At 39.4% G+C, this 24,125-nt stretch overlaps 1 protein-coding gene across 1 annotated transcript in view; it reads right to left on the bottom strand.

Annotated features, from left to right (window-relative positions):
* Nucleotides 1-24,125, bottom strand: part of LOC575900 (sodium-coupled monocarboxylate transporter 2) — a 37,376-nt gene that overhangs the window by 11,988 nt on the left and 1,263 nt on the right. Inside the window, exons 3-8 of the mRNA XM_030999653.1 lie at nt 23,790-23,857; nt 23,095-23,248; nt 21,159-21,299; nt 19,881-20,010; nt 16,988-17,076; nt 16,010-16,122 (exon numbers count right to left, since the gene is read on the bottom strand). Coding sequence (XP_030855513.1) covers nt 16,010-16,122; nt 16,988-17,076; nt 19,881-20,010; nt 21,159-21,299; nt 23,095-23,248; nt 23,790-23,811 — 649 coding nt within the window. The 5' untranslated portion in view covers nt 23,812-23,857. The remainder of the gene's footprint in view (nt 1-16,009; nt 16,123-16,987; nt 17,077-19,880; nt 20,011-21,158; nt 21,300-23,094; nt 23,249-23,789; nt 23,858-24,125) is intronic.

The raw sequence follows: 24,125 nt of genomic DNA on the forward strand, positions 1-24,125 counted from the left end.
GGTCATACTGGTAATATTGGTCAAATCCAAAATGGCCGCCATTTGATAGTTCCAGATCAATAGTAGTTCCAAAAGGAAAAGAGCTAAAATGATAAAAAAAATTATATAGTAAGGGGGTTTTCTGGGTCAGAGAATCTGATTATGATGTTGCTTGTATCAATATTGCAGGTCTCCTTGGGGCTGTCATGCTGGCCATATTGGCCAAATAAAAAATGGCCGCCATCCGAGTTAAAGGTAAAGCGTAGTTTCAAAAGGAAAAGGACCAGTATGATAAAAGTTGATGAATTCATGGGGTTTCCGGGGTCGGATAATCTGATTATGATGTTCTTTTATCAATTTTATTTCACCATCCTGTCCTAAGGCTACAATGAAGTCCATTTCCTAGTTGAAGAAGATGAGTGAAGATGCGCCAAATTCACACTTGAGTGGGTTTAAATCTTGGCCTGCGCCCATATGTTTCATCAATATGCAAACTTTCCTCTGTGAAATGCATAATACATTCGTTTTCGAGGATTGGCAAGGAAAAAAGATAAACAGTAAAAACAGACCATGAATAAAGAAATAAACAGCTTGTTCGATTTGTTTTGAAGCATTATATTCAAAGACCCGGACAGCTTTATCTTTATTATCCATATAAATAACGTCTCTAATCACTGTCAGACGGGAGATAATACCAATACGAAATGCATTAAGCAACGTCTAGACATAACGGTCGAATCTCAACTTTAGTTTTCTCATTCTTCTTTACATTTCGAAGCGTTACATGGGATCTTAATCCTTAATCTTAATTTAAGCATGCTTTGAATCTGGTCACGCTTCGAAAAGTTCGTGGCCTAGCATTTTGCTTCTGTTGATGATCAAATAGAGAAAGCACCCTTTATAGATCAAGGAGAGATTGAACAAAGCACGAAGTAGGAGCAGTGCAATTTAAATATCAAGGGATGGATTAGAGTTTATTTCTAAAATGAAATGAAAGGGCTATTTTATTTTCATGAGTCCTTTCACTTCATTGAAGAAATAACCTCTCTTTATATCTTAGAGACACTTTCTCTTAAAAAGTCAAATAAACTCGAGAGCATCCTAGGGCTCCGCCCTGGAACCCCTGGTAGGGGCTCTTCCAGGCCCCTAAAGCTGTGCCATAGTGTACGGATCCATTAAGAAAGCAAAATAAGCCCAATAAATAATTTGTATATATATATATATATATATATATATATATAGTTCTCCTATGCAAACTTCCTCTGTGAAATGCATACTAAATTCGTTTTCGAGGGTTGGCAATGAAAATAGATAAACAGTAGAAACAGACCATGAATAAAGAAATAAATAGCTTGTTCGATTTGTTTTGACGCATTATCTTTAAAAACCCGGACAGCTTTATCTTTATTATCCTTAAAAAATAACTTCTATAATCACTCTGAGATGGAATAAAATACCAAAACGAATTGCCATATGCAACGTCTAGACATAAAGGTTGAATCTCAACTTTATTTTTCTTATTCTTCTTTTAAATTTCGAAGCGTTGCATGGGATCTTAATCCTGTTTTTTTTCTACATACATTAATGCCCCCATTTAAGCATACTTGGAATCTGGTCACGCTTCGAAAAGTTCGTGGCCTAGCCTTTCGCTTCTGTTGATGATCAAATAAAGAAAGCAGTCTTTATAGATCAGGGAGAGTGTGAAAAAGCACACAGTAGGAGTAGTGCAGTTTAAATATCAAAGGATGGATTAGAGTTTATTTCTAAAATGAAATAATAATAATAATAATAATATGACAAATTTATATAGCGCTTGTGACAAAAGTTTCAAAGCGCTGTACATGTACACAAATCAAAATTACTTCAAACAAAATCGATATTACTAATGGAATTAACATTACTCAAATTACCAAGAAAACAAAATACTACCTACATAACAACTAATTATCATTACTTATATTAACAAGAAAATCAAATATTTCTATCATAACTTAACAAATTGACATTACTCAAATTACCAAGAAGATCAAACATTACTAATATTACTAAAGAAATTAACAAAACATGTAAATTCCTTGGAAATTAACACATTATATCAGTAATAGTAATAATTTGAAAAGACATAATGAAGGCATGGTAATATTTATTCGAACTTATTTTAGAGTTATTTGGGTTGCTTTTGGAATAGATGAGTTTTTAGATTCTTTTTGAAAATGTCAATGGTGGGTGAGTCCTGGATATGGGCGGGGAGAATGTTCCAAAGAGTGGGGGCACAGACTGAGAAGGCCCTGTTACCATAGCGGTTGTGGGTGCGAGGACCAAGTGCGAGCTGGGGTCTGGATGATGATCTAAGGTTCATGCCGGTAGTCTGTTTGGGTGAGATCAGTTCAATCAGGTATGATGGTGCGTGTTGATGGATGATGTGGAACGTGAGAAGAAGAATCTTGAATTGGATACGTTGGGGAATTAAGAGCCAATGTAGGGTGCGGATGACTGGAGTGATGTGATCGTGCTTTCTGGTGCGAAATGAAACTGAAAGGGCTATTTTATTTTCAAGAGTCCTTTCACTTCATTTAAGAAATAATCACTCTGAAATGGAATTAAAATACCAAAACGAATTGCATTGTGCAACGTCTAGACATAAAGGTGAAATCTCAACTTTATTTTTCTTATTCTTCTTTTAAATTTCGAAGCGTTGCATGGGATCTTAATCCTGTTTTTTCTACATACATCAATACCCCCATTTAAGCATACTTATAATCTGGTCACGCTTCGAAAAGTTCGTGGCCTAGCATTTTGCTTCTGTTGATGATCAAATAGAGAAAACACCCTTTATAGAACAGGGAGAGTGTGAACAAAGCACGAAGTAGGAGCAGTGCAATTTAAATATCAATTTAAAAACCCAGACAGCTTTATCTTTATTATCCTTAAAAAATAACGTCTATAATCACTCTGAGATGGAATAAAATACCAATACGAATTGCATTATGCAACGTCTAGACATAAGTCGAGTCCCTGGGGACTTGGATCACGATAATGCCGATAATACTTTACCGATGACCAGATTTCAAGTAAAGTTTACTATAAAGAACCAATTCCGACATTCAGAAATGATTTTCGGTGACTGATGTGTCAGATGTGATCATTCACAAAGGAAAGGCCAGCACACAAAAACAAATTACATTTCCTCTCTCAGCTCTCTTTATGTTCATGTAATCTTTGTAAAAGTTCGTTCCCGATTTTGGCGCATGCGGAGTGTGCAATTACGAACTCGCTAATGGATAAAAGAACATCATAATCAGATTATCCGACCCCGAAAACCCAATGAATTCATCAACTTTTATCATACTAGCCCATTTCCTTTCATAACTATACTTGACCTGTAACTCAGATGGCGGCCATTTTGGATTTGACCAATATGACGAGTAAGGCAGCCCCAAGGAGACCTCAAATCAATGAAAGAACATCAAAATCAGATTCTCTGACCCCCAAAACCCTATAAATATATAAACTATAATCATACAAGCGCTTTTCCTTTTGGAACTACGCTTGACCTTTAACTCAGATAGTGGCCATTTTGGATTTGCCCAAGATGGCAGTCCCAGAGAGCGCCCTTCTTGGCGTCCGGCAGAAATCGTAATAGTATGGTATAATCTACCTCTGGGGCAAATTTGGTGCTTTTAGAAGAATCTGCACCAAAATATCCCTAACAGCCCCCACTAATACAAGTATAATTATACTTAATGAATGAAACGACTGGATAACCCATATTCAGCTTTGCCAGCTAGCTAGGGACTACACTACAGGTCTTCCCGGCGCGGGTCCATGGGGGAGGGGGGGGGGGGGCGGGGCGAGAGGGTCTTGACCCCAAACCGCCAACACAAAAAAGAAGAGAGAGAGGGAGAGAGAGAGAGTCAGAGAGAGAGAGAGAAGGTAAAGCGGAGAGTAAGGGAAAGGAAGAAGAGGAAGAAGAAAAGAAAAGGGGGAAAAGAAGGAGATCGTGGGCGAAAGGCCTTTGCCACCCCCTCCCCCCTCCCCTCAGCAAAAGAGAGAGAGAGAGAGAGAGAGAGAGAGAGAGAGAGAGAAAGAGAGAGAAAGAAGGAAGGAAAAATAAAGGAAAGGGAAAGAAGAGACAAAGGGAAAGGAAGAAGACAAGAAAAGGGGAAAGAAGGAGATCGGGGAGCCGCCGAAAGGGCTTTGCTTCCCAGGTTGTTGCCCCCCCCCCCCCCAAGCAAAAAGAAAGAGAGAAGGAAGAGAAGGAAAAGAAAAAAGGGAAAAGAGGAGATAAAGGGAAAGAAAGAAAAGAAGGGGATATCAGTTGCAGTTTTCCCGCCAACAAGTTGGGGATCGGGGGGAGGGCAAATGGCCCTTGTCCCCCCCCCCCTTCTACAGCAAACTTAAAAGAGAGAGCAAGGAAGAGAAGGGAAAGGGAAAGAAAAGAAAGGTACGGGAGATCAATTGTGATTTTTCCCATCACGCGGTGTGGATCGGGGGCGAAAGGCCTTCGCCTGCCCTCCCCTGGCAAACAAAGAGAGAGAGAGAGAAGGAAGGAAAAGAAGGGAAAGGGAAAGAAGAGAGAAGAGGAAAGGAAGAAGAAAAGAAAAAGGGGGAAAAGAAGGAGATCGGGGGGCGGAAGGGCCTTGCCGCCCATGCTGTTGCCTCACCCCCCCCCCCCCGCAAAACAAGAGAGAAGGAAGGAAAGGGTAAGAAACAAAAGAAGAAAAGAAAAGAAGGGATATCATTATCAGTTGGGAAAGAGGAGAGCTAAAATGGAACACAAAAGAGGAAGAAGAAAAGAAAAGGGTGAAAAGAAGCAAAGATCAGTTGCGATTAATCCCACCAAATTCGTGTGGATCGGGGGGAGGGGGCGAAAGGCCCCTGCCTCCCTCAGCAAACTTAAATGTGTGAGAGAGAGAGAGAGAGAGAGAGAGAGAGAGTAAGGGAAGGGAAAGGGGGAAAAAAGAGGAAGAAGAAAGGTAGGGAGATCAGTTGCAATTTGTCCCGATTTATACCCCTCCCCCCCCCCCTTAGAGAGAGAGAGAGAGAAGGAAGGAAAAGAAGGGAAAGGGAAATAAGAGAAAAAGAAGAAGAGAAGAAAAAAGCAAAAAGAAGGAGATTTGGGGCCGGAAGGGCCTTGCCGCCCATGCTGTTGTCCCCCCCCCCCCGCGCCAAACAAGAGAGAAGGAAGGAAAGGGAAAGAAACAAAAGAGGAAAAGAAAAGAAGGAATATCAGTTGCAATTTTTCTGCAAACAAGATGTGGATCGCGGAGAAAGGCCTTTGTCTCTGCCCCCTCCCCTCCCCTCCCACCCCACCCCCTCCCCGCCAAAAAAAGAGAGAAAGAAGGGAAAGGGAAAGAGGAGAGCTAAAATGAAACACAAAAGAGGAAGAAGAAAAGAAAAGGGTGAAAAGAAGCAGAGATCAGTTGCGATTAATCCCACCAAAATCGCGTGGATCGGGGGGAGGGGGCGAAGGGCCCCTGCCACCCTCAGCAAACTTAAATGAGAGAGAGAGAGAGAGAGAGAGAGAGAGAGAGAGAGAGAGAGAGAGAGAAGTAAGGGAAGTGAAAGGGAAAGAGGAGAGAAAGGGACAGAAAACAAAGAGGAAGAAAAGAAAAGTAATTAGGGAAGATCAGTTGCGATTTTCATTGGTTCTTCTATCATCAATTTGCAATTATCATTGTACAAATGTATTTATATATTCATTTATTTATTCTTGTTTGATAACAAAAATATGAATATAAACTCATAAACTCATAACAGCAACAAAATTAAATGTAGAAGGAAACTATCTTGCTGGGAGCAAGAAGCGCAAAAATTATCATGCATTTGCATGTACATGTCAGTGTATCATTAATATAATTCATATTGTTTAATTACATCTTGTGAAATAGTATGCATTCAAGCTTTGGGGATTTTTTGTTGGTGTATTTGTTTGAAAGAAAGCGTTTGGAGCTTATAATGCACATGTTGCAATTTCAGGTGCAACTTAGTGTTCAAATATGGAACACGCACGGCCAGGCACTAGTGTAGGAAATCTTCAAATGTTAATCAGGTATATGACTAAATTACTTGTCTGTTGCCTTACGAAAAAGTTTATATTTAGTCAGGCCTGAATTGAGTCGCAAAACAATTATTATGTTAAAAGGAAAAAAACATATGTGATGACATTCGAAATTCCCCAATAACCAATACGATTGGAGAGCGAGTACTCGTTTTTGTTTTTCTTCAAAACTTACTCAACTATAAATAGCTGGCCCGGATACTTGAGCCTCTCACAAAACGCAAGTATAGGCCTGATGTGTCGTCAGTGGCGTCGCTAGTCCTTTTTCAGTGGGGGGGGGGGGGGGGGATAGAGGTCAACGATTCCCGACAAAACAAGCCACCAATTAATTACCGACAAAATCAAATGTTCCAATATCTACAAATTTAACCCTATAAACCCGGGGCCAAAGGCTAAATTGTTATGCGCAAATGGTCATTGTCGTCGACGACATCAATATACAAATTATTTCGTCAACTTAGTAAGCATCATGGCTATATATTTTAATGCAGGCGCGTAGCTAGGATCTTATTTCAGGGATGGGCGGTATTGAGCAAGCGAATCACTTAAAGAGTGCGCAAAGCGCTCCCTAGGTGGGGGAGGGGATGGGTGAAAGGCATCCCGCGCGAAGCGCAGTAGCTTAGACGTTCCATTAAATTATTATGAAAAGAAGACGATTTGTTGTACCGTTCTCGACTCTTAATCCTTGTCTGAATTCAGTTTCCCCATCCCACACGAAGCGCGGAGGCTTAGACGTTTCATTAAATTATTATAGAAAGAAAACAATTTGTTGTATACCGTTCTCTACTCTTAAGCCTAATTGTCTGAATTCAGTTTCTCCCCCTCTCGTGCGAAGCCCGGGAGCTTCGACGTTTCATTAAATTATTAGAAAAAGAAGACGATTCATTGAACCGACTCTAAATCATTGTCTGAAGTTTCAAAAATGTTTCTTTGTCCGATAAAAAGTCACAGCTTTAAGGGGAACAAATTGCTGGCCGACCGACATAAAAAATACCACCGACTTCAACCCCACACCCCCCCCCCTTTAGCGACGCCCCTGAATGTAGAGTGGCCTGAGCGGGTAGGCACAGGGCGTGGTTCTAAACTTACAGAGACACTTCGATGAAGACACCTTTATTTCATGATTGCGTGTGTTGAACTGCCATGGGCTTTACAACTTTAAACCTCCATGGTTTATTTTGCATATATAGGGATTTACATGATCATTTATATAATAAAAGGAAATAATGAATATTCAAATATCATAGGTAGCAAATAAAGGATGACTAACAGAGGAATGAAAACAAACAGATAGGAGAGGATGATCAAGCATAATGATGTGCACCAATCTATACATGTGAATTACTAAGTAGCCTGTTCACACTACAGCTCTACAATAACAAAGCATTTGTAGCCTTACTTTTAAGCAGTTGAAGAAATTAATAAAAGTAGGCCTACTTGAAGAAATCGTTGAATTATAAGATATTCAGTTTATTTTATTAAGTATGACAAAACACACATTTAACACCTTTGGAAAAAATAATACCCCAGGAACGTGAAAAAAAAAACTTTTATTGTCACACATGCCTATAATCGGACATATTTAAAAACGGAAATGTGGCACTTTGTCTTTGTCTTTAATTTGCACCTGAAAATAAATTCTTTGTTCCTCGTCTATGTCATCGCGGCGAAAATTTCAGACTTTTCTTCTTTTCATGCAGCCTCAGACAAATGTGCCAAAAAATTCTTTCTTCTTGTATTCCTGAAAACAAAGTTTGGGCAATAGTTTTCAAGTTCAGTTTATCTTTACGAGATTTCGTGTAATATTAAGCTTTGGTTGAGATTTCTTTGGGTCATTGTACTTATCGGAGAAGTTTTGATCCGTTTCAAGACAGAGAATGTTCTCTCGCAAGTTGCCGTTGTAACCGGGATTGTAAGGTAAATGAGAAGAAGGATGTGCACCTCTGAGAATGATCTCTGATAGATTGGACTGTTGTTGAAAATCTCACAGATTGTTTTAATGTATATTTGATAGGTTTACTCTCATCGTCGCACACGTCTTGGAGGCTTGTTCTGCCGAGTTAATGCTACAAAGTCAATATCTCCGGCATACACTTCCCTCAACTCATCAGCACGAACAAAATATTGGGGAGGGGGCTCATGATAACCGAGCCCGGCTGAAATATATATATATATATATATATATATTTTTTTTTTGGGGGGGTGGTTCAATGATATCCGGGCCCCTCAAAAATATTGGGGGGCTCCGTGATGTTATCCGAGCCCCCCACAAATATCGGGGGGCTCCGTGATTTTATCCGAGCCCCACCAAAAATACTTGAGGGGGGGGGGGGGGGCTTATGATATCTGAGCCCCACCAACATATGGGGGGGGGGGGCTCAATGATATCAGAGTCCCTCCAAAATATTTGGGGGTTTAAATGATATCCGAGATCTACCAAATATATTTTTGGGGTCAATGATAAGCGAGATCCGATGTCTGAGCCCCCCTCTCTCCTCCCTAAATAAATATTTATAAAATGTTTATATTTGAATGGTACGTCTGTAGATTATAGGTATACATGAGTTTCATGCCTAGAATATAATCATTGGGGAGGAGGGGGTTCATGATATCCGAGCCCCGCAATAAGTCTCGGGGGCGGCTCAATGATATCTGAGCCCCACTTAAAATATTGGGGGCTCAATGGTATCTTAGCCCCTAAGGACTCAATGATATCTAAGCCCCACCAAAAGATTGGGGGCTCAATTAATGATATCTATATGCCCCGCCAAAAATATTGGGGGGGGGGGGCTCAATGATCTCTGAGCCCCCCCCCCCCCAATATTTTTTTTCTGCGCCCCCCAATCCCCCTCCCCCCGATTCCTAAGCCTAATTACAGTTCAATGAAGTCTATTTTTTAAACTTAAAGGGATTGGGTAACTTTGTTTTAGGTTCTGAATCAAAAAATCCTGGAATGATAGTTAGGGCTAGTTCTGATCGGAAAACGACCCAAATATCGGAGTATGGCAAGCTGCCCCAGGGCCTTTTCCTATATACGGATCAGAGAAAAAATACTTTAAACATTTCGGGGGTTACTTTTTTGACTTTCGGGGGCTCTTTTTGGCATTTCGGGGGCTAATTCACCCCGAGCCCCCGTGTATTTTTCCTCCTGATACGGATAAGTGAGTGCCCTGATGGGTCTACTTCTAACTCGTGTTTTTAGCCCTTCTTTCTTCACTTTTTCCTTTCCTTTCTCTTTTCTTTCCTTTCATTTCTTATTTTTTCAAAGAGGGGGGGGGGGCGGGTCCATCGCCCCCCGTATATCCGCGCCTGAGTGACACCCACACAACTAACCTTATTTATTACCGAATAAAAAAATGAAGAAAGAGCCCCTCGACACCATAGGTGTAAGTATTCAGCCAGTTCCTACCCCCCCCCCCCCCCCACCAATATAAACTTTAAAAGTGATTATTTTTTTCTAATTTGATACCAGTGATATACAGATGTTGCTGAATACTTTTTATGCGTTTGTTGGAGAATGACATATATCACAATTTACAGTCAGGCAAAAAATGTGCTTATTTACTATTTAGAGGCCGACATGTCAGGTCCCGCGGAACGGCGGGCTTGGGGGGTTCAAGCCCCCCCCCCCTCCCACCCCCACACTTTTGAAAAAGTATATTAAAGAGAATTAAATAGAAAGAAATAGAAAAGAAAGTATGCTCATGTAACCGTAATTAAATGCCAATACCCCTGAGCTAATTCCGGAGGCTCTGCCCCCTGGACCCCATCTTGGGCCCTAAGGCTGGCCCCTGGATGCTAATCTGACCTTAATTGTAATGTCTAAAACCCCTGCGCTTCCGGGGGCTCCGCCCCTTGGACCATCCGCCAATTAGTGACCTGCCAGTGTCATGAATATGGTATTAAAATATGCTCATCTGACCGTAAGTACGAAGCCACGTACAATCGATTACAACAGTAATTGTGGGGCCAATATCACGAGTATGCCTTCATAGAATAAATGTTTTAAAGAAAATATTCACTTCTACTTTCAAAAGGACTGGCCCATTTGCTTTAAAAAATTGTAAAGAGTTATTATTATGTAATTTCTAGAAAAAATGCCAACCACATGATTTACAATGAGTCTAAATACATTGATTTGCCAAATTTCTTCCTTTTTATCAAATATACACGTAAAGCAATGGGGGGACAGACTGCGCGGATAGCAATCCGCACGGATCGTCCCTCGGACGATCCGTGCGAGCAGAAAACCCGCATATTATGTCCGACGGACAAACGAAACTGGTAGGACAAACGGCGCGGTCACACCGGCCGGCGTATTTTTTATTTACACGCTAGCGAGGGGAATTTCTCGATTAATTCCAATGAAACCGCTTAAAATTCCAATTTACATCCAGGAGAAAGTTTGCTTAACTTTTTCTTGAAACACTTGAACGGTTATGGAAACTGTTTGTGTTTCTAATCTTCAAATATTAATATTATTCTGCATCAAATATAAAACATTGATTTCTACTGTGATATGTAAAGGCACGAACTTACGTTAATACATACACATATTTTTTTTGTAACCAAGAAGGTGCACCATGGTAATACATTTAACAAACACATCAACATGTTACCTAGACAACTCATCACCATAGCCATTGTAAAACCATATATTAATGATACATGTAAAATATAGATTGAAGCAATTCTCGTCGATTGGCTGTATCCTGAGTGTGATTTATATAATGGATTTTGAGTAACATTTGCATCTACCTGTAGTTGAAGAAAAGATACAGTGTATAACATCAATTAAGTTGGAGTTCAATTAGAAGGAAGTAACGAGGAATATTGAAGCAAGGGAGACTGGGAGATGAGGAAAGCAGGAAGTTAGAAATTGAGAGATTACTCGCGTGATAGCCTTGCATTAATGAATCCTTTATATAATGTTGTCTTGAGAGAAAGTAGACGATTTTTTTTTTAAATTGGAGATTAGTGCAAGTATTAGATATATTGGAAATAGAATTAATGAGAAATTTATTTTTATCGAGATCAATACATGGGGGGGGGGGGGCACCATCAAAATAGGGCACTTTCTGGAATATAAGGTGCACCTACAAAGGGAAACATCAAAATGTAAATCTACCATATTAAGACATTGATAGACGTACGCGTAACGCATGTCACACACAGAAAAATGAGAAGAAAAGAAAGAATGATTTTTTTAAAAAGAAGATAGAGGAAAAGGAGAGAGACAGAGAGAGGGAGAGAAAGAAAGAAAGAAAGAAAAAAGGAAGAACATGAAACTTAACTTTACACTTAGGCCTACATATTATTACATTTCCGACTGAGTTGGCTCGACATGTGCTTAAGTAGTCTGCGGACGAAAGTACAACAATACGAAAACAGAAGTTATATGAAATTGTCTTTAAGAGAGAAAGAGAGGTTAAATTCTAAAATGAAATGAAAGGGGTTATGTGACTTTCAAGGAGGAAATTACAATTTCTATCGCTCATGACGACTATTTGGAATTTCCTAATTTTTTTTAAAGTTCAAGAACTTCCTGGGGCTCCGCCCCATGCAAGACTCTCGGCAACAGCAAATTATTTACACAATTTCTTGCTGTCTGCTGCCTCGAGATCACTGGAGCGAAGAAAGGTAACATATAGCAAGAATCCCTATTCAGTGAAGGATTTATCCCTTTTATTATTAAAGACTCCCGACAAAGGCTCTCCCCCTGCAAAATTGGAGAGAGTTTTATGTAGTTTAAGCTTCTAACAACCACGCCCGTGGACCTTTTATTAGTTACACAAAGGTAAAAGTGTATAGCAAGAATCCCTATTTAGTGAAGGATTCATCTTTTTTATGCAGATGCTTCTTCTACCATTCTTGACCAGAAGTGCGTTTCAAACTCAATGATATGGGCATCATCCCATTGAATGTTGTGTCCAGTGTTACGGGTTTGTTTTGCTACTTGCTGCCTAATCTGAGGGCTCTGTTGTGCTCTTTAAAAAGATGACACATCTGCCGCCGAGCAGGCTACTTTTGGGTAATGTGACCATAGCATAAGAGAGGAAGAGAGGTTATTTCTAAAATGAAATGAAAGGGCTATTTGACTCTCAATAAAAACTCTAATCCATCCCTTGAAATTTAAATTGCACTGCCCCCATTCAGTGTGCCATTTTCAAAGAGCACAAAAAGGCTTCAGATTGAAGATTCCATCTCATAAAATCGTCTATAAGAGAGAAAGAGAGTTTATTTCGAGAGAAAAAATGAAATGAAAGGGCTATTTGACAAGAGCCCTTTCATTTCATTTTAGAAATAACCTCTCTTCCTCTCTTAGACAATTTTCTCTCTTGAAAGTCAATAACCCTTTCATTTCATTTTAGAAATAACCTCTTTTTTCTCCTAAAGACAATTTCTCTCTTGAAAAGGCTCTGCCATGTTGTATGGATCCATTAGAAAGCAAAATAAGCCCACTCAATAATTGATATAAATTATATTAAAACGTCATAGCCAGGGCTCAAATTAATTTTTTGTCCACGGGGGCTCTTCCCCCCCCAAAAAAAAAGAGCCCCGTGAGCCTTCTCACGGGGGCTCTTTTAGTACTGACGGGGGCTCTTTTTTATACAAATATCCATTGAATTGGTACCTATGATACTCCTCAATTATTTGCTATTTCATCATTATCATTCCAATCAGCATTTTCCCTCTTACAAATTTACAAGCTACATAGCTGTTACTGGCCTGTGTATATAATATATACGCATACAACACTGATCTTTATGATGTCTTTAACGTGACATATCTTCTTCTCCCCTTGCAAACGAGAAAGAAAACAAGGTCATTAAAAGGGATTAAGCGACAAATAATGATTGTGATTCAAATTGATGCGAATATTTGTTTGAATAAGCACTGCTATTCACCCGAATCTTCTTTGTAAAAACAACTTTTACAAATCTCAGTCATGCTTACTGAGTTGAGACGTTCCATTCAATGTAAAATACTCATTAAAGAATACACTTCTCCTAATCTGAAAGTGATCTTACAACACAGTGGCAGATTTGCATGGCTGAGATTTGTAAAAGTCGTTTTTACAAAGAAGATTCTGGTGAAAAGCATTGCTTATTCAAAAAAAATCCTTGCATCAATTTGAATCACAATGATTATTTGTCGCATGATCCTTTTATTAAATAACCTTGTTTTCTTTTTTGTTTGCAGGGGGAAAAGAAGCTATGTCACGTTAAGAAATCATAAAGATCAGTTGTATTATGCGTATATACATTATGATACCAGAACAAATGTTGATTATCAGAATGTCATTTTGGAATACCTCTAAACAAATACCACATTGTCTTTAGCCCGTATCAGTATTAGTATCATGCAATATAAAGCTATTATTCTTTATTTAATTCAGTATAATGCTTTTCCTCAAAAATAGTTTTGCCATTTTGTTAGGGTTGAGACGCTAAGAAATGGTTTCAAATGTACATTACACGAACCCTGAACCATTGCAAAATGATGGTGGTTCTCTCTCTCTCTCTTTACTTTAATCATGCATTATCAACTACATATAAAGCAGCAACCAAAAACTTAGGGTTATCTGAGATAGGTGAAAGTAAGAGTTAAAAAGAAAGTCATGCTAAAACGGCGCTTCACTCCCCCCCCCCCATGAAACAAATAAAATAGATTAGTAGTCCTCCTCTCCAGCACCCCCCCCCCGCTTTAATATCACATTTTCACTTGGCAGCCCAAGGGGGCCGGGGGTGGGAGGAGGGGGTTAAACCCCTATCCCCCCCCCCCCGTAGATCTGCCCATGTTACCATATCATTCCACGACATCTTGGTCTTCCTCTTCTTCTCAATAGGGACTTTTAGATTTGCGTGGACGTGGACGTGTTACGTCCTTTTAAGGCACTGGCAGTCACATGTCACGTCCTTTTAAGCACTGGCACTGCCTTAAAAGGAGGTCACACGTTTCAGTCCACGTTCCCATCGTGCAAATCTAAAGGTCCCTAATATTGATTTACTGGTCGAGGTTCATTATTTGCTAGTCATTTGAAATCACCAGATTTCAGCGGGTTAACGCTTTCACAACGAAAAACTTCTCCATGACCATGTTTCTGCCCTTGCGCGATCGCCTCCAGCTCCAGCAGACATAGCGCGGCAGCGTGCACACGTACCGCTACTAAGGGCGCAGTAGGCCTATAACCACTGCTGACGGCGGCACTGCACTGTGAGCTGAATCGGTAATAATAGGCCTACTCATAAAACAAGAAATCTTGCACGCTAATCTAAGTTCCATTTCATTTGAAAATTGAAACTCAATATCGTGTTAAAGTTATACCAGAAAAGAAAATCTTTATATTATAATTCCACGGGGGCGATTTTTAATTTTGCAATCGCCCCCGTGAGCAACCTGACGGGGGCGATTATGTAGCTCACGGGGGCGAATCGCCCACCGCCCCCGTGTATTTTGAGCGCTGGTTCATAGCGATTCATCCAAATAAGAAATCCAAGTAAGAGGCATTTTGAAAGTTTTAAGAAAATTCTTTCAAATTCCAGGATATTGGGTGTTCTTTTTCAGGAAACTCTATTTAAACGAGTGGAAGCACTGGCGGTTCTGTTTTTTTAAACTGTAACAATTCTCCTTGGATCAGATATAGACCAAAAACAAGCCTCATTATCTTCAGTATACAAGTGTCATTTCGGACCTTACAGCTTTCATAGAAATCGCTTCTGGACCGTCAAAGAAAAAGTTTGAGAACCCTAGTCTACCATTATACACATCAGGACCAACTTGACAAAAATTTGAGGGGGGTTCGACCCCCATCCCCCCTCCCCCCTCCCCCTCCCCCCCTCCACCCCTGCGTATACGCGCCTGCATGTGCATCCCTTCCTCCTTATTCCCTTATCCATCGTTACAGTCACTACCATTTGAGTAGGGCCGGCCCCCTCCTTAATAACGACTCCAAAGCCATCAAGAATGACCCCATAATTTATAGATTACCATTCTGCCGTTCTTTGGAGGGGCCGGGCGCGGCCTTTTCAGAAGTGTTTCTACACTAACCTTTTCATGCACTCCGGCTTAACATAAACAAGCATGCTAAGATTGTTTTGAAAAGAAGCATAATTTCGACTCAGTTTCGCATAACCTAAAAATAAGAATACGGCCAGTCACCCCTCCCCCCCCCCCTCTCCTCAATGCATCCGCCTTCACGCACCCCCTTCCCTTTGTCTTTCCCTTATTCGTCGTTACTGCCATTGTCACTAATTTTTAGTGCCATTTCGTTGTCTTTCTTTCTCCCCGGCTCCTCTCTTCTTTTTCTTTCCTCTTTTTTGAACTCTCTCTTTCTTTTCTTTACTTTTTTGTTCTCTTTTCTTTTATCTTCTCCTTTTCCCCCCTTTTTTTCCTTCTTTTTTTCTTTCTCTTTTTTCCTTCTCAATTTTTTTTGCTTCGCCAATAGGGGGGGCCGCGGCCGTTTCGGCCCACCCCTGGATCCGCCACTGCCCCGTATGTCTTCTATCTTTCACTCCTATCTCCATTTATTTCTCTTCTCTGCTGTACTCTACAACAAGTTCGCAGTTCGAATCACCCTTAAGCATTTTTCGATCGTCTTTTTATGCACCTCTTACAGCAGATTTCTCTTGTCCACGTAAATATTATGATACTTGAAGAGCACTTTGGAGCAGTCAATCTACATATTATGTTACCTCACGTTCTTTTTTATTTTTCCTTCATCTCTCCCTCGCTCTCGCCTCTCCCCCCCCCCCCCCCGCATTCGATTCGGGGGTGCCCCCGTGCCACCCCCTCGTAGCTACTACATTACATTAAGGGTATGATTACATTAAATGATGACTGACATTAATTATGTTACATATTAATGTGTTGAGTCGTAACGTCAATCACTGCGTAAATGTAAATTAGTCAGCCTTAAATAACCATTTGAGATGGCAGTCATCGCGTTTGAATACCAGACTGACTTACATAATAGTTTTGTAATGGCAGTATAGGTCTTTCCTTCTAGCCTTGGCCAAATCCCCTTGATTATATCCTGTCCCGCTACGGCTGCGAGTGCGTTCAACCCAGATGATAGGGTACTACAATAGGAAAGGTTAAACGAAAAAATCAATGATGACACATTTGACAAAAAGAAAATGCGAAAAGACAAGGTTAACAAACCAATTGATAATTATAGATTTTGAAAAAAGCATTTTGTTCTTAATTGATTGTGAGGAGGTGACATCTTTGTTGTTGCATTTCACATGTGCGTTAGTGCGTTCAAACCAGATTATAGGGGACTATAATAAGCAAGGTTAACAAAACAATTGATAATTATAGATTTGGACTAAAGAACGTGGCGCCCTTTTTGTTTTTAATTGATTGTGAGGTGTCGTTAACTAGGGGTGGGGTAGGGGAATTGAATTGAGGGTGTAATCGGCTACTGTGGGGCATTATATAACTGTGACGTGATAGAGAAATATGAAATAGGGTTTTTTTGGGGGGGGGGGCGGAGGGGGAGGACTTGATATTGGAGGGCTACGTAAAGAAGTATCCAGCTGATATCGAGAAAGCAAAATTTGGGCTTTTTCATCGTGTCAGATATCGCTTGTGCATTGTTAGTCATTTCTCACGCTGGAGATCAATTTCAGTATATTTTTTTTATTATTGAGATATTAGATATTTCACATATGCTGGTGAACTGCTTTCCACTCTCAACGCTTTCCTCCGTTTTGACAGAGCTGAAACACCCGCAAATAAGCGGTAACCCCGTTTTTTTCTCCTAAATTTGACAATTGTGTGGGAAGGTAATAACACTTTGGGATAACAAAACAGGCCAACCACACATATGGGTATGGAATAGATCCTTAAAACAACTAGGTAGATGGGGGCTTGTCTGATTACACTGTGAAATGATTATATTTAAGAATTAGACATTCTATAAATCAATAGCCTGTGTGATACCTGAGCGAAGCACTAAGAACTGAAGATAAGAAGATCCCTGGAATACCGGGCATCTTGGCAAAGACTTCCATTACCATGTAAGGCATTATCTGAAGACGGGTGGAAAAGACGTATGCAATATCATTAGGTATGACAATAACTATACTTCGGCTAAAAGATTTTGAGTTAAAAGCCCACTCTACTCGAGAGCAAAGCTGATTAGTCCTATCATTAAACTAACACGAACGCAACCCCTCCCCTCGAATAAAAAGGGGGGGTGGCAAAATCAACCTTTGGGCCACTTTAATTACTCTGCGAATATTATAACACGTTACAATGACGTATTTTGTAATTCAAATATTTTTAAACATAGTATTTAAATTGCCCGTCGGTTTTTTTTAATCGAATTTCTTTTCGTTTTGAGATTATGTTGCCTACAACAGGGAACGAAATTAAATGTTCAAATGATATACAATTGACCTTTACAAGTAGCCACAAGCGGTTTTGAATGGCAATTTTTAACGCGCGATAATTCGAAGTTATGATGACAGTAAGAAATAGTATATAAATGCACACTGTCATGAAAGGTTCTGGTTGAAACTATAGGCTTTAATACAGGTGACTCCAATAGTACTATTTGAGTCACCGAGGCCTATAGTTTTAACCAGTTGGCCTACCTCGAAAAGAAGGCAGGGTATTATATCCTGCACCAACAAAAAAACGTAAACGAATGGCATTAATTTTATTTATTTGTTTATTTTATTTTTGAAAGTATATTTAAAAAAAAAAAATTATACACAAATTTAATATTTTACAATGTTAATACAATTCTAAAATTAAAAACAAATATATCCCAAAAAGTACTCCCAAATAGTACGTTTTCAGAGCAACCTTAAAATGGTTGAAATATTTCTGGTCACGGGAAGAGCTCTCAACCAATCAAAAAACAATACAATTGTTGATGCAGGATATAATAAGGACTAGGCATGGTAGGCCTACTAGACTGGGTCTAGTTGTTAGGGGGCCCAATTTGCTCACGTTTTAAACAGAGGAGTAGAGGAAATTATGGGAAATTGTTACAATTTGTCAAGAATAATTGTTTCTCTAATATATTTCTAACGTTTAATTTGATATTAAAAGTTGTATTCATCCCAATTAAAAGAGATGATATCATGAATATGCTTATCTTCTTGCAAACGATATTTGTTTGTATAGCTCCCTCCCCCAGTCATGTCAGTTTAGGATTAAAGCCATCTATTCATGTTTGGCAGAACTTAATTATCGACTTACAATCGATCTTACCAACTTGCATTACCCGCAATCGTGACAGCTTAAGATTAAAGCCATTTATTTATTGTCCATGCAAAGTTTGGTAGCTATAATTATGTCAAACGGGGGCCTTGTAAACGTCTACTTACAATGGATCTTACTTGTAACTTTTATTTATTACTTCCACCCACAATTGTGTCAGCTTTACCTGTCCATGAAAACTTTGGTAGCAATCAGTCAAATGGGGCCTTGTAAAAGTCTACTTACAATCGAGCTTACTTGTAATCAGTCTTAAGCAGCATCTTTAGCAGCAGGAGTTATCATGGTCATAGAGGTGGTAGGGTGGTGGGGAAAAATTTCCCACAAGGGGGACAAATACGATAGGATTATATGTGTGTTATGTCAAGGAGTTATTACAGTTATCTCCTTGGTTATGTAAACTTTATTTATCGTCACCACAGGAGCGGTGCAAATATATTAGCTGGTTATGGGGATGTATCTTTAAAAAAAACATAATACAGGGGACGCCCCCGTTCGCATAACGCCTAACGGTCACAAAATCGTATCTAATTCTGCATGAAATCTTGAAAATCTAACTTCCTTACTTATATGGAAAATATATCGTGCAATATTGTATATTTACGAACAGCTTGAATATGGTATACAAGTTTAGTCCCTACAACCCGCTCTCTGTCGTTTCCTTCCTTTGCTGAGGGTTAGGGACAAGATAGATCAGCCCCTTGATGGCAACGCCGCTACACCCCATCTATAAACTACTTTGACGAAAATTGTCGGTATAAATGTACTTGAACCAAGGGAATACTGCGGGGAGGGTGGGCCGAATGGCGCAGCGTGGTCGGACTGATTGGGTGGGTGGGGGGGGGGGGGGGGTAATAGGTCGCGTACATTATTTATTCAGAAATGTATGTTTTAATAAATGTATTCGACAAATATTCGGGGCCATGTGTCGTCCTCACCCATAGCTACCCCACAGCCATAGGGGTGTCCCCCATCCAATATTTCCCTTTCTTATTATCATTTTGTTTATTTAAATTTCTTGAATATCGGCCGTCTTCTCGTATTATGAATAGCGACCCTCATTCCGCAATATGAACAGCGACCTCCCTTCGTCTTATGAATAGGGACCCTTATGAATAACGGCCCCGATTTTGTATTATGAATAGCGACCCTTTTAGTCGATTATGAATAGCGGTCCTCACGAATAATTCTCTTCGTGAATAATGACCCTTTTCTCAAATTATGAATAGCGGTCCATATGAATAGCGGTCCTTATGAATAGCGAGCAGACTCCTTATTTTCTCGTCTGATTGGGCGCGTGACATGGACACAGTCCAGACAGTGGACTACAGTAGCTGCAGCATGCGGAGAAACAGCAACAGTAGGAGTTGTACTTGTACAGTCAAACTTGTCTACAGCGACCGCCCAAGGGAAACTCAAAAAGTGGCCTTTGTAGACAGGTTCCTTTATATTAGTACATGTTTTAATGAGAAACCTATTTCAAGGGAAACAAAAAATGTGCTTGTTGTAGACAGGTGGTCACTAAAGCAGGCTTGACTGGTAGCATCAAAATAAGAAACAACAGCATTTTATAGTTCTAGAAGTATAGTTAGGAGAGCAATCTCACCTGATCAGGGCTCAAGACCTTGCCTTGAGTAAAAGGATCACAATTGAAGTAATATGCATACATCACCACACCAGACAGAGACATGAGGATGAGCACAACCCATTGTGACAAAACCGCCAGTGATATAGCCCTTTTAGGAAATATAAGGGGGGGGGGAGAGAGTTTGTTTTAGGAGGCAGAGAAAGAAAGACACAGAGATACAGTGAGAGAGGGGGAGGGACAAAGAGAGAGAGAGAGAGAGAGAGAGAGTTTTAGGGGGCAGAGAAAGAAAGACACAGAGATACAGTGAGAGAGGGGGAGGGACAAAGAGAGATGGAGAGAGAAAGAGAGAGATGCAGACAAACAAAGTGTCACTATGACGATATAAAATTTAAAACATGCATGCTCTAAATATAATATATTACATATTATAAAACCTACAGTCGGCGGCACAATGTCTGAAATATCTGACAAACGATAGAAAAAAAACACATAATTTATTAAGCCATTGTTCTTCTATCTTTGTCGTGTATAGTATTGTCTTGTCCCTTTCTCGTCTCTGTTGGCATTCCCCTTTTATTTCCCCTATTTTATAGTTACTTCTGTAGTTTCATTTGAGGTGTTCACACTTGTACAAGCATTGCTTTTTAGTGGACCCCTCTGTTTCCAACATGTATTTCTTAAATTTGTTTTAAATGCTTATAATTTATTTGTAATGTTTTGTTGGAAACATGAATAAATTTGAATTTGAATTTGAATTGAACATTTTGATTTCCAGGTGCTTTATCCTCTGGATGTCCAAAACATCGTTACTTTAAATTAGTATACTTTGGTTTTCGAGTTTTTAATGCGAACTACATGTAGACTCCATTTTACGAAATATACTCGAAATACTTATGAGTAATATATAAAGCATATGTATTTTTGTTTTATACACAAAAATACAAAATATAATTTCTCCAACTCCGAGCTGAAATCTAGACTTTCTTTTCTTTTATATTTATATATATATATATATATATATGTATCAAAAGCAGAGTTAGTTTTTGGTAAAGCTTGTATAGAAAGTCTTATTGAGGTTTGCTTCTTTAAAATTATGAGGCAAATCAATAGTTCAATATCTAGTAAGATTAGGCAGATATTCATATGGCGTCAAAGCATTACGTAATCTGGATGATCCTCATCACACTACAATGCTTAGATATGAGTCGTAGAGCTAAAAGTTATGTGAATTTTTTTTAAACGAATCACCGTTTTTGTTTTCATTTTTTCGACTAGGATTAATATTTGAATAGATACCATTTTGCCTTTTTGATGGAGCCCAGACTGAGGCATCGTTGTACTATGGCCTGGTTCATGCCGTAAGTCCCGTAGGTGATCAAAATGGCTCCAATGTTCACAGACCAAAACGAGTTTCGGATCGTCAAATCTGGCCTCGTGCTGAAGTTATATGGAAATAGAATACACACATATATAAATATATGAAATTTCCAGTTAATTCAACAATGATATATGAAAGAAGTTATATAACTTTCTCTATTGTTATTTTGATACGTCAACATTCACTTTGTTTCATGCGTTTTGACAATAATTTTAACATGGAAGCGATATACAGTGCGTATCAAAGTAAGTATATCCAAATGTGGTAGATTCTAACTTAAAATCTGACTTTAAATGCCTTTGTTCGAGTTATATGAAAATAGAATACATATATATAAAATGTCAATGTTCAAGACAAATACCATATGCAACTTAGACACCGTATGCATGTGAACTGGTGCAATGGACAAGTAAGTAAGAAGAGAAGTCTTAGGCATAATGAGACAAGAAGTAAGATGGATGTTTAAAATAATTAAAGATTATTCTGTGGATTGAACCAAGGTCCTATGATAGCTTAGATTCCGTATCAGGACAATAACATCCTGGATAATCACTCCCCCCGTAAAACTACCCCCACGGATTGTAACCACCCCCCGGAAAATCATCCCCAAGGATAACCATCCCCGAGGACAATCCTTGGGGATGGGGTGATTGTCCAAGGTGTAATTTTGAGGGGGGAGTAGCTGTCCTCGAGGGGGGGGGGGGGGGGGGTAATCCTGCTGCTCAGTCATCCGCGGCATAAAATTATGAATATTGTGTCATTAGACAGAAGGTAACTTACTCTTTACCATGCTAGTTTTCAAGGTCACATTGATTATGCCTCTTTCATTATAACTTACCAAAATCTGATATATATTTTTAATACGCACTGTAGTTTGCATAGGGTGGGAAAGTTTAGTTGAATAGTTCAAATCATAGTAGTGCTATAAAAAATGCAGTGACCTGTGAACAATTATTATGGTCATTAAAAAATGAGAATGCATTTTCTCTTTATCATTTACAACCGGAAACAGTATATCTATTCATGGAGAACCCAATCCTTCGTCTATTTATGCAATAATTATTGTCGAATCTTGATCATAATATGACAGAGAAGATATTTTATTAGCACGCGTTTATTGTATGGGATATTATATTTGATATACCAAAGGGCATATATACATTTTTTTTTAATTTGTCCGCCTGATGCAGGGTCATATTTCAGAAAAGTAATAACAGCACAATTTTAAAGATAACATTTGATCAAAGTCAGTACAGCGTTTGATAAGGAAAATTAATAGATTTCATAATCACGTATTCTTAAATTGCAAATGATAACCACGCGTTATATGATGGCGCTATCAGTGGCATTTAATATGAGCCCAGGTATTGAGGGAGTAGATGTAACCAAATTGGAGGGAGGGGGGACTTTTCAAGCTTATCCCCTTTCTCCACTGTCCCTTTATCCCTTTCATTACTTCTCTCTTTCTTTGCCTTTCTATCTCTTCTTTCTCTCCCTGTCTCTCTCCCTCATTCATCTTCCCCTTTTTTTCGTCACGCGTTCGGGTTGTTGTTGTTGTTGTTGGTAATAGTTTAATGGCGTTCACTCAGTATTGAATATATACGCCATATCTTCAGTTTTATAAGAAAATCAGTTATACATAAGAAAACTGAGAATAAAAGTTTGTAATTATATAATTAATTAGTCAGTAACGCAACATATAAGCAGTTTCTGGATGGTTTGCAACTTCGTGTTTCTGCTTTTGTATAAGTTCGGGGGGGGGGGGGGGAGGGGGTTACGAGCCCTATACCTACGCCACTGGGTACTATGATAATAAGATCCCAATAAACAAAGATGAAGAACTTCTTGACTCACTCAAAGAAGCTTATTCTACCTCCATCCTTGGCCCTTGCCCAGACCTCATCCATTCCGCCAACCTCGTTGGTCCCTGCGACGATGATGGCAATGACCCCGAAACCATCACGAAGGTCTGGAACGTATCGGTCCAAAGTACTGCTTTCATACCTCCCTGAGTATGACAGGAGGAACAAGAATCAAAGCTGATGAGAGCTAGGAGGGCGCCATTTCATCTCGCATGCATACAGTAAATGCCTATCTCGCTTTGAACACGTGCCACAGCATAAAACTCTTTACATAATTATAAATGGCATGTTTTTACTTTAGTATAACCTGGTTTCTTTCCGGGAAGGGGGTGGGGGGGGGGGGGGGGAGAACCCGTGATTTTTATCTAGATGGTTATCATACAGTATTGTATCATGATCATCATTTCTATCCCATGTAAACTAAGTGAGGACTTCCAAGCGTGGAATCGAATATTATCCTGTTAGAGATGAGAAAATGTGGACCTTTCTTTTAGCGGGAGGGCTGGGGTGGGATGGGCATTTCCTTCGTGATCTTGTTCATGGATATCAGGATGAGATCGAGTGATGCGAGCCCCAAAAGTTATAAACCGTTGTGGATGCACACGACTTGGTGCATGGGGGGGGGGGGGAGTAAATTGTTTGTATTCTAAAAATCTATGATGTAAAAACAAATCAATTTCTACTTACAATTGTGGTATAGAAGATGCATACAAATCCTGTAGAGACGATGCTTGCAGCAAGACTCATTCCAGTTGCTGGAGATTTGATTTCAAATAAATATTATATTAATTATTTGAATATATATTAACAACCAACATTCATGTCGTATCAAAATAAAAACAAATTGTAGCAACCGATACATTAATGTATATACAAATGTTTAATATGGGCAAGTCCATATTTTGCCCCATACGTTACCGATTACATCTAAGATCTCAGTATATACTAAGACTGTACTAATCCTAACTACAGGTTGGGTCAGACAAAACATAATTTTCAGTAACCTTTGGGAGCGTATATAAT

The sequence above is a fragment of the Strongylocentrotus purpuratus genome, unplaced genomic scaffold (genome assembly GCF_000002235.5).
Source record: "Strongylocentrotus purpuratus isolate Spur 01 unplaced genomic scaffold, Spur_5.0 spur5_scaffold_5, whole genome shotgun sequence".
Taxonomy (NCBI): Eukaryota; Metazoa; Echinodermata; class Echinoidea; order Camarodonta; family Strongylocentrotidae; genus Strongylocentrotus; species Strongylocentrotus purpuratus.